Source organism: Oncorhynchus nerka, linkage group LG20 (assembly GCF_034236695.1).
Source record: "Oncorhynchus nerka isolate Pitt River linkage group LG20, Oner_Uvic_2.0, whole genome shotgun sequence".
NCBI classification, from domain to species: Eukaryota; Metazoa; Chordata; class Actinopteri; order Salmoniformes; family Salmonidae; genus Oncorhynchus; species Oncorhynchus nerka.
In genome coordinates, this window is record NC_088415.1 from 41,041,206 (window position 1) to 41,052,385 (window position 11,180).

Consider the following 11,180-nt stretch of genomic DNA (forward strand, 5'->3'; position numbering starts at 1 on the left):
AGGATGCAACAGTAGACTTGTTACAGATGCAACAGTTCTCATTCACAAGCTTGCCGGATCACTTTATCTTCTGGTTTTGGTGGGAGAATTTAACCCACTCACTGGAACATATCTCAAAAACCCAACCTCAATAACCCAGTATCAACAACCCAACGTTGCTCCTATTAAAGAAAACAACCCAGCTAAGTGACCAAATGCCTTCGACCCAGCAAATGGGTCATCCAAACAACCCAGCATTTTTAGAGTGTGATATGTCCTTTAAGTGTAAGAGCTGTTTGAAAATACAGCTGGAGATTTCTGCCTGTTTTGGTGCGATGGAGTTTCGGCCTGCCTGGTGACATCACCAGGCGATAATTAGTCAATAAACCAATCAAAAAGAAAGTTACAAACCTCTTTGCCAATAGCTAGTTTTCAGTTTTCCCCTCCCAACTCATACCACTCCTAGGCAGTTGTAGCAAAATTCTTGCTTGAGAAATTGCTCCTTGATAGAAGCTATTTTTGTTTATTTTTGACAATTTGAATTGAAAACAATCACAGGTACTTACGCATTCTGTTCCTTGAGTCGAATTCAAACAATATCAGAGCAATTTGAGTTGCATACACTCTTAGAAAAAAAGGTCCTGGATAGAACCAAAATGGGTTACTTTCTTTGCTTTATATATGGCACCCATTAAGGTTCTATGTATAACCATTTTGTAGGGTTCTTTGACCAGAACCCCAGAGGTTCTTCTTCACTGAACCAAAATCGGGTTCTATATGGAACCAATGTTGGTACTACACTGAGTGTACAAAACATTAAGAACACCTCCTCTTTCCATGACATGATCCCTTATTGGTGTCACTTGTTAAAGCCACTTCAATAAGTGTAGATGAAGGGGGGAGACAGGTTAAAGAAGGATATTTAAGCCTTGAGACAATTGAAACATGGATCGTGTTTGTGTGCCATTCAGAGGGTAAATTGGCTGAATATTCTCAATGTTAGGAAGAACATTTTTGGTTCTATCTCGATTTTTTTTAAAGAGTGTAAGCAAAAGGGTAAAAAAAACTACAAGTTTTGCATATTGACAATTAGACGGAGACCCTTTGATTAGTTTCTGAGCAAATAACTAAAAGTCTAGCTAATAGCCTAAGAGCAATTCATTGAAATGATTAATGTTGATGCGTATTGAATGGTGTGAGGTCAAGGCCATTTTCACTTAAAATATTGAATCTTTGCTAAATGCTGTAGCTTATTTCAAGTAGGTACATTAGGCTACATTGGCTGTGGAGAATGCAGTGGTTTCTCTTCCAACCACTAAAAGCAAGGGTAATGTAATGACTGTTTTGATTGGTTTCCTGGCCTGTCCATCATTTCACCCTCTTGTTAGAAATATAATCCAGTCTTTCATTCTAACGCTAATCAATCAATTTGAGGTCACATTTCGTAAACCTATACCTACCTATTCAATATGTCTCAGAATATGTTAACATTATCTAATAAGCGCTTGCTCAAGTTAGTTTTGTTGTGGGTTGATTTCGTTCTGAACATCACCCACACATACGCAACCTACTACAGAGCAATATTAAATGTGTAGAGTAAGTTCAGTGCGGAGACATGATAGGTTAATTGTACCAAACATGGATGCAATAAAAGGGATATAATGTTTAGTATTTTACCATTTCTATTATGAAATGTATTCCTGTTTTCAGACTGACAAACATGGATGTTGTAACCCTCCATTGTAGTTTTATGTTGGCGTTTGCATGGCGTTTGCATGGCGTTTGCATGGCGTTTGCAACTACCTATACTTAAAAAAATTGCTTTCGCGTTTGATAAATGCCATTTATTATATTATGGAACCTGGGGTATGGCATTCAATTATATTTTATCAAATGAAAAAGTCTTCTCCAAAGGGTTGTGTTTTGTGATAGAGAGATTAAGTTAAATGCTGCTGTAACGATACCTTTAGAAGACTATTAAAGTTGGCAAATGTGTATACTAATACCCATGTCATAACATTGAGTGAAAATTCAGACTGCGTGTGTGTGCACATTCTCTCTCTCTCTCTCTCTCTCTCTCCCTCTCTCTCCTCTCTCTCTCTCTCTCTCTCTCTCTGTGTGTGTGTGTGTGTGTGTGTGTGTGTGTGTGTGTGTGTGTGTGTGTGTGTGTGTGTGTGTGTGTGTGTGTGTGTGTGTGTGTGTGTGTGTGTGTGTGTGTGTGTGTGTGTGTGTGTGTGTGTGTGTGTGTGTGTGTTTGCCCGCTTACGAATGGTTGGTAGTATCTCAATTTAAATAAGGAGTAATTGTGGAATTGACCTATACTGATGACACAACCCATTACACCATTCCCGGAGACACAGATACCTTTAACGGGTCATTCGTGGTTTCAATAGATAAGTTATAACCCGTTATAACCTAACTCGTGTTCAACATGGGTCATTGCATAGCATAATAATGGGAACTTTAGGCCGACTTCAAGTACAATTTTTTACAAAATAGTAATTGGTCAATAAGCAATGTCTTTGTTCAGTTTACCTCCATTTAAAAGGCGATGAGCCCAATAATAACACGTGATCTGAATAATTATCATGATCTAAATATTGTTTACTACATGTGAATCACTATACCTGTGTATTTGCCCTTGTTTGTAATGGGAGGGCTATGTGTGTTTGGGGGACTGATGTGTGTGGATTGGTATGCCTATTATGTGTATTTGTCAGTGAAATAAACGGTAATAACGACGAATGCCTAGGTGTGAATGTTCTTTAGTGTATTTTGTTCTTTTGAATGTTGTTTTGTGCACATATTGATGTTTTACGCGCGGGTATAGGAAAGGTTTTATTTGCTCATGGGTAAAATAACATATTTCCATTCGTTTTATTGCCTAAATAGCTGTTGATTTGTGTTTAGTGTGAAATAAGCACAGACACATGTGCGCTTTACGTTTTTAAACTTTATTCAGTCTGCTATACAGTTTTTTGCTTCATATCGAATATATTTACCATCATGCGGAGTAGCGAAAACATAGACAAGATACACATTACGCGTATGCCGCCCATCCCCTTGTCATGTTACGTTTACGCAGACGGAGGCAAGCCAAAACTAGTTTGTCTATTGCAGGCCACCATGAAATAGCTTCCCAATTTGATGTAACGAGGTTGAGCTCCTTGCAAGCAGATGTCCACCCCCTGTACAAGTGGGAATTTATGGCTGAGGCATGTAGCGTCTTAAAGACAAATATAAATCAGAGAAATGGTAATCTGAAAGCACACATAGGTATTCAATTGGTGACGACCACACAAAGGACCGCAGGTTAGTTTCTTCGAAGTATATCGACAGCCTTCAGCTTTCATCACATCTAGGGTAAGCCACTTGTACAATGCGCATACATTGGAACTCATTATGGCAATAACTCGTTGCAAAACAAAGCTTAAATTGCCATTTCTATCCAAATGAGTGCTGGCCTTCTTTCATTTTTGATGTGATCTATTTCTGATTGCATCCACGGTTACATTTGTTTATGCCGGAGGATACGTGCTCGTGATCAACCCTTCACCTAAAAACGCACTGCAGAATTATTATCAAGAACGAGGCCTATAGTAACAGGCTAATCTCTATTCAAAATGAACTTGGTAGCGCGGGCTTGAGCTTTCAAGTTCTGATCCTATTATCAAACACGAACACGTGTATATAATAATCTGCTGTGGAAAACAACAGCATCATACATAAAGTAACCATCAAGACAAGGCTCCTGAGTAATGTAGATGTAGTACGGTGTGATCAAGGGGTTAAGCACAAACGTCATTTCTAGCAATACACCTTGAATTACAATGACGCGTAATTTAGACACTTTTTCAATGTGTCCTTCACAATATCCCAGCTAAAAACATGCTAGGACAAAATACAGGAATGCTCAAAACATGAACGAAATGAAATTAGGTCTCAGTACTCACCAAACACACAAACCATAACAATAACATCAAGTTAGAACATATACATGGAGTCAAAAATACACAGGCCTACATAATAATTATTTGAGCGCTGCCGTAGAATTAATTCAAATAAGCGTGAGCTACATTTCTTATCACATTGAAAAGGTTCAACAAAGATCTCGCTATGCTTTGTGTTGGTTCATTTTCAACCTTAATGAATCGCCATGCATCGGATATCACGAAATGTTATTCTTCTGGCCGTCCGATTGCATTCGCCTGTGACACCCGCCATTTTCCTTCCCAACAGCCAAGTGCGCAATGGGATCAGCTTGACTGAACCAACCGCCGGCTGCATTGTATCCTCTCTCATCTCTCAGGATAAATCAAGACTACCATATTACAACTATAGCACAACCAAAACAAAATAAAATGTCATTCAATCTCGAACACCATATGAACACTGTAGTGACATATGTATAAAATCATCCATCGAAAGAAGAACATGATGTTTCCATGCATTGTCCTATACTTTTATAAAGCCTATTGAAGGAAAGGAAACAAAACATTGCCCTCCTATTGTGCGATCAACACAACCCGGGGTGAATCCTGGCCCCCTGTGGTTGATGGGCAGGAGTTTGAGGAGCCTCGAGCCACAGAGAATGGTGACGATGTGTGGCAGAGATATCCAACAAATGACCTACGTCATCGTCCCAGGGCCAAGGTTGGTGGGTGTGACAAGAAAATTATTCCAGCCTTGATCTCTGCCTGCGAGCATCTCCCTCCTCCTCCTCCCCTCCTGTCACAACTAACACCCCCCTCTTCCGCCTTCAGCTTTAGTCTAAAGGGATTGTAGTGAGTAGCAGGGAATAAACACACACACACACACAAATAGAGAGAGAATCGAATAGAACATTACACAATATAATATAATTCTATAATATAATTCTTAAAGAAGAATTTAACCCAAAGGCATTATCTACATTCATTTCCACAAGAAACTGTGAAAATATAACTACATGTTAAAGCCCATGCCAACATGTTATAAAACGTATCATGCGTGAAAACGTATACATTTTACTGGGATAATAAAGTGTATTTACTGGGCGTACTAAAGCTGGCAAAGTTACCTGCTGTAGTTTAATGGGAGGGGTCAAAGTTGGACTCTCTACACATTCCTTTTTCTTTTCCCACTCACTCCGATTGGTCGATTCCTCGCCTGCACACATTTCCGGGCAAAAGGGGCTCCTTGATTCCACTTTATTGCAGCGGGTTAAAGGTGAAGGCCTTGACATTATTGAAGTTCAAAGACTACTTTTAATTACAAATTGTAGTTAATACACACACGTGCAATATTCCATGCACATATGCTCTGTGTGCACGCGGGCGCACGCACGTAGGCTTTCCACACACTCATACACTCACTCGGTAAAATCTGTCCAACAGACACACCCCAGTAATGTCCTCTATATTTATAGATGTGCACACACACCTACCACCTGGCAAATGTAGTCAACAATTAGTAAAGACATAGTTTGGGCAATGTCAATGTATAACCTGACTGACCTAGAGTTCCACGATCTAATTTTTGAGGTCCGTTTTTCTCAGAAATATCTGAGGTAATGAAGCAGTGGTGAAGGCTGAAATGCTAAAGGATGTGTGGTGTGTGCGTGTGTGTGTGTGTGTGTGTGTGTGTGTGTGTGTGTGTGTGTGTGTGTGTGTGTGTGTGTGTGTGCTTGTGCTTGTGTGTTGTGCAGTTGGAGGGGGATTGACGTTGTGCACAGCACCGGCCCGAGTTCACGTTGAACAGTCTAGGTGCTAAGTTTTTTGTTTGGACAGCCAATCTTACTTGTTTACTATTTACATCGGAAGTGAACGCCATTCTCTCCGAACAGACGGTGCAATTAAGAGAAAAAAATAGTCATTTAGTGCCTCTGTCTTTATGACACTGTCTGGACTGCAAGAGTGGCGATTCCATTTAGTGGGCACTAAAGGAGGATCCCGTTCCTCTTTCTTTGTGATTCTGAGGTGTAGCCTAGTTTTTGTGTTGTCGTTTCCGTGTACTTCTGTGTGTGCTTGCAAAAGCTCAAACATGCAGTCCTAGAGTTATATCCACTAAGCATGTAAGCGTTGTATAAATGCACCGCTCAACAGCCCCACACACACACTCCCTCAACAATGTTTTCGTCTGAAAATGTGTTTGCGTAAAAGGTAAGGCCTGTTCCTACATTAAAATAGTGTGGCTTAAAACTTAGTTGGCATTGGATGCAATTACTATCCACAAATACCCAACTAATGACGCACGACTCGCAATCTCTCCACATGCTTCGAACTTGGTTTTATCAAAACAGTGGCACAAACATTTAGGCTAACCACCCCTCAAATCCCTTGAAAATAACCATCAGATAGACCGAACAGTGGCCCAAAAGAAAATCGAAGGCATAAATGCAGTCGGATTATTTTGCCAATACTTTTTGAATCATTGCCTACCACTCTCAATGAATCGGCTTGAAAACGACATTCACATAGGCATAACCATGGTCAATAATAACATCTATGACAAAAAAAATCCACCAGTCTGTTAGTTTTGTCTATACGCCTGTTTATTTCATAGGTATCTTTATATGAATGATACACAGGCACAACGCCATATTTTCCTCCTCTTTCATAAAGAAGCACCAAGCATAAAGCAAATAATTTAAAGGAGTGTTAACATTAAAGCTTTTAAAGTACACAGCTTGGGCGGTGTAAAGAAAATAGCAGCAGGGAAAGGGGGAGCGAAATTTTAAAAAAATCATATTTACAGTCACGAATGCACATAGTTGCATAGTCTGTACAAGGAAAACATCATTACAGATTGTACACGTCACAGTTCTCGGTGGCAAAATGGACACCTGTAAATGTATTATTGTGTGTTGAATATTCTGATCGAAAACAGAAACATGGTAAGCTACAAATACATCGACCAGAGGAAAGGGAACGTTTAAATGTCCAATATAGGCCTATCATGGCTTCCGAATTGCGTTGTAAAATGTAATACTATTCAACAAACAATAATTGTGAAATGCACAATTGAATAAACACAATTAAGATTCGTGGTCAATACACGGAAAACCATATGAACTCGACAGCAGCATATAAATGATTATTCTATATAATCACCTGTATATATGAACTAGAAAGTATCCTGCGAATGAAGGCTACAGGAAAATGGTGCCTTATCACGCATACATACAGCAACCCCGAATGTTAGAAATGGAAATAACCTCATCTTAACATTTAGTTGCTCAACATTGCTGCTGATCTGTCTTTTTGAAGTAACTTGAAATGTGTTTATTACTGGTGATAAGAATTCACTGAGAAAAGTGTGTCATTGACCTTTTGACTATAATCATTATGCTTTTACACTCTGCGTGCTCACAATAGTGGGTTTCCAGAAAAGTACTGCAAACGATCTCTGCTTAATTTCTTTTCTTTCATTCTTCGATTCTGAAACCAGATTTTAACCTGTCGGTCGGTGAGGTTCAGCATCCGGGAAAGCTGCATCCGTTTCTCTTTGTTGATGTAAACGTTAAAGAAGAACTCCCGCTCCAATTCTCGGATCTGAAATTTGGAGTATGGACACCTCTTCTTCCTTGTGCGAGGAGTACCTGGGGCAATCAATCATAAAGGACATGATCAGTAAAAGTTCAATGGGATTGTTTTCCATTTACGCACAGATATTCACATGAAGTTAAATCAGCCGCTCACACATATTCACATCAACACAAAGTATATAGCCTCTCTATGTGAATACACCATTCAGGAATTTCGAGAAGCATCAATTTGATTATACCAATTATGTCAACATCCAACATTGCACGTAACACATCAGACACATCCGCCATAAAGACTGTTACATTATCACAAGCGCTTGAAGAGCAAATCATATACATTTACAGACTCCAAGTATGTGTTTTGGTCTCTTACAAATATACAAAACTAGACCTTCGCTATCCATTTCCAGACTCCTTCATGGCTCTGTGAAATGCGTATGTTTATATTCGATGTGAATCTAAAATGTATTTCGGATCTGAGACACACTACATCACAGTCGTGGTCAAAACGTCATGAAAAAGATAAAGTACAACGACACAAAACGTCTCTGCAGTTATTTCCTGATTGGGATACATTTGGCTACACAAAGAGACGCCAGTGGGCCTGTGTGTGTGAGTTAGAGATCGTATGTGTGTGTGTGTGTGTGTGTGTGTGTGTGTATCAATCACTGCAGATTCAGGCATAAATATCTCAGGGCTAACCGAATGGCATGTGCCTCACTTGGACAGAATGTGTTTGGTTCAATACTGCAGTGCAATGCTTGAATCCAGATATTGACACAAACTCACACTGGAGTCTCTACGACTGATTACACTTGTATCCCTTTCTCTTTCGTTGCAAGCAAACCACCACAACACAATGATATTGCTATCTTCGACATTTGCCCAGATAAATATAGATAGATGGATACTTATGGAGCCTGCCTCTAAGTGTACAAGGCTAATAATCTCACAGCACGTCCTTTAGTGTTATAGTTTGCGTGCAAGCTGCTAAAATAAAATTCACAGGACGCCAAAAGCAATGTTCTGCCCAATTGGTTTTTACTCACGACAGCCCAACGCGAAAATCCCTTAAAATGCCCAATGCAAGTTCATGATCAAAGTTAGCATTTGTCACAATAGCGCGCTCTTAAAATTTCACAGACTCCACGATAGAAGCGTCTGTGTATAACATCCTTTTTTTTCAAAGCGCTTTCCCATCGTAAAAAGTCTTCTCATTGGAAGAAAGAGCTTTGTAGGTTATAATAAAATCCTTTGAATGCTTATAAAACTCCACATAAAATCTGACCGACAAAAAACACCGGGCTAGTCCCTTTCCCCATTTACAGCTTCGGTACCTACTCGAGTGGCTGTTCTTGCTGGCGCTGGGGTCCTTGGTGGCTGAAGAAGAACACGAGCCCGAATTTGTATGTTCCTCCTCATCCTCTGTGTCCTTGTCTTGGTCTGGGACGCCCGGTAGAGCCGCTGGCTGCTGGAACTTTGTTTCCAGCTTTCTAGCCTCGCTCTTTTGTAAACAAGTATCTGCTGACTGATTGTCCGTGCCGCAGTATGCGGTCTCAAAAAAGCGGTCGAAACCTTGAGGGAGGACGCTGTTTTTCCCCACTCCGGGGTAGAACCCTGTGGAGGGATGGTTGGAGCTGGGATGGTGGTTATGGTGGCTGTACACATTCTCGTTCGTTTTCATAAGCATTTCTGTCATGGTGGATTGCGGAAGACAGTCCCTGTGCACCAGATCCTCTCCAGAGTAGCATGATGTATAATTGCTTCTATGGTGCCATTTACTAGAAGGGTCCAATCCATAGGAAACTTCCCGTACCGGCTGCACTTGAGACAGATTTGTGGAATATGGGTAGGTTATCTGCCGCGACGAGGCCTGTGGAAGAAATGAAGAGACGGCAGAAAATTCGGGGACGTAGTAGGTGCAGCTGGGGAGGTAGATGTTAGAGGCGCAGCCCGTTCTGTCCCCAAACTCGGATGTCCGGTCTTTGCGCGTCTGGGAGCAGAAGTTTCCCAGATTCACTGAGTTAAACATCTTTCCCCCGTACTCCGTACGATAGATAGATGTTTTGGATTCGAGCTGTTAGAAGGGGGAAATTTAGGAAGGCGAGATGACGCGCAATCCGTCTAAATCGCCCGGAGACACGTGATCGAAAGTAGATATTGTCATATATCAACGTGGAACACTTGGATGTGTAGGAGTGGTTCACTTAGGCAAGATCTAGGAGGTTCAAACTATTCATTTTCAAAACACCGCAGGAGCAGTAAGAAAACCAGTAACAGATTCCTGTTTGTTTACATAGGTTATGGCAATTATAAAGATAATCTTTAGGAGGCTATTTATGTATGGGAGTCTGGCTAGGCTAGCACAGGTTTAGTATTTGATATAGCAGACTAAACATGCTTTTGAATTCTACAGGTAAGACTTCACTATTAGGCCTATTATGATTATGATTATTATTATAACTATCACTATAGTATAGCTACTACATTAATACATTATCATATTTTACAATAGCCTATACTGGAACACAGCAGAATATAGACATTTTACTCTCACACATTGTAATGTATGACTAACCACTACCAGCCTTACTGACAAAGTGAACCGAGATCACTGCGAGGTTAAGGCAAATCTATGCTTTATAATGAGACCAAGATTTCAAGACCACACTCGAAGCGCTGCTGTTTTCACTCTCATACAGTCTAGCAGGCTTTATGCTATTTGTAGGTAGTCTAAATGTCCATCGTGAATCAATGATTAGATGTTGCCTTGCTTGAGATGTTACCATTTTGAAACCTGGGCATTTTCCATCTAAACCACTGTAATAGCCTATATTTACATTTTGAAACAGCCACCAACAGACTAACATTTCCCTATAATGAAACCCCCCCCACAAAAAGTAGCTATTCAAAATAAGCATTTTTGAATACATAGTTAGTTAGTTGCTAGTAGCTAGTTGGCTTCATTCCCGTGCTTCAGGGACATCTTTCTATTTAAGTTTTTATCTCGGATTTTATTTGATCAAGGCATGGCCTTAACGGAAGCCGACATGTTGTGGCTATAGTTTCAACATCAATGTGAACTAAATGAGAATGAACAAGGATGCAGAGCATAACGTTTAGGGTGGCCTACTCCATTAGTTTGACTACATCACTCATTTTCCTAATTCAATCCATTTCTCTTGGATCATGATAGGCCCTCGAGTGAATAGCCGGGAAAGTCAAGACCAAGCATTCAGGCTGAACATGGAGGAGAGAAAAAAACCAGCTAAGTTTAACCTTTGACGACGAAAGGCTGTCAAAACAACTCTAATCCACCAACTGCAAACTATAACATATCAAGTCGTCGTAATTTTGAATCGAGATAGTCTACACGAGAGTGGCTATATTAAAGCTTAATGCGCCCAAATAGTCTCCAGGAGGCCATTTATTTTGTTTTGAAGTACAAGAGGGGCTATTTCTGCGTAGTCTCTACTGTCTCACTGGGCAACAAATGAATCGATTTGTCATAGAATACCTTCACTGACAGCTGCATAGCAATAAGAAATCCGGCACTATATCTCTGTCTTTAGGACTACAGTGTAGCTTTAGGACTAGTTGCCCGATTAAATACACATTGCTTTACGAAAAGAAAAAGAAAACTCTAGGCTACCATTATTGATTTGTTTTAATATGC

General features: G+C 40.2%; 1 protein-coding gene across 1 annotated transcript; it reads right to left on the minus strand.

Annotated features, from left to right (window-relative positions):
• Positions 1-6,465: 6,465 nt before the first annotated feature.
• On the minus strand, positions 6,466-9,669 carry LOC115101696 (homeobox protein Hox-C11a). The gene is made up of 2 exons (XM_029621164.2): positions 8,846-9,669; positions 6,466-7,558 (listed from the first exon to the last, which is right to left on the minus strand). The coding sequence occupies exons 1-2, from the start codon at positions 9,534-9,536 to the stop codon at positions 7,326-7,328; spliced, it is 924 nt and encodes a 307-aa protein (XP_029477024.2). The 5' UTR covers positions 9,537-9,669; the 3' UTR covers positions 6,466-7,325.
• Positions 9,670-11,180: the final 1,511 nt, after the last annotated feature.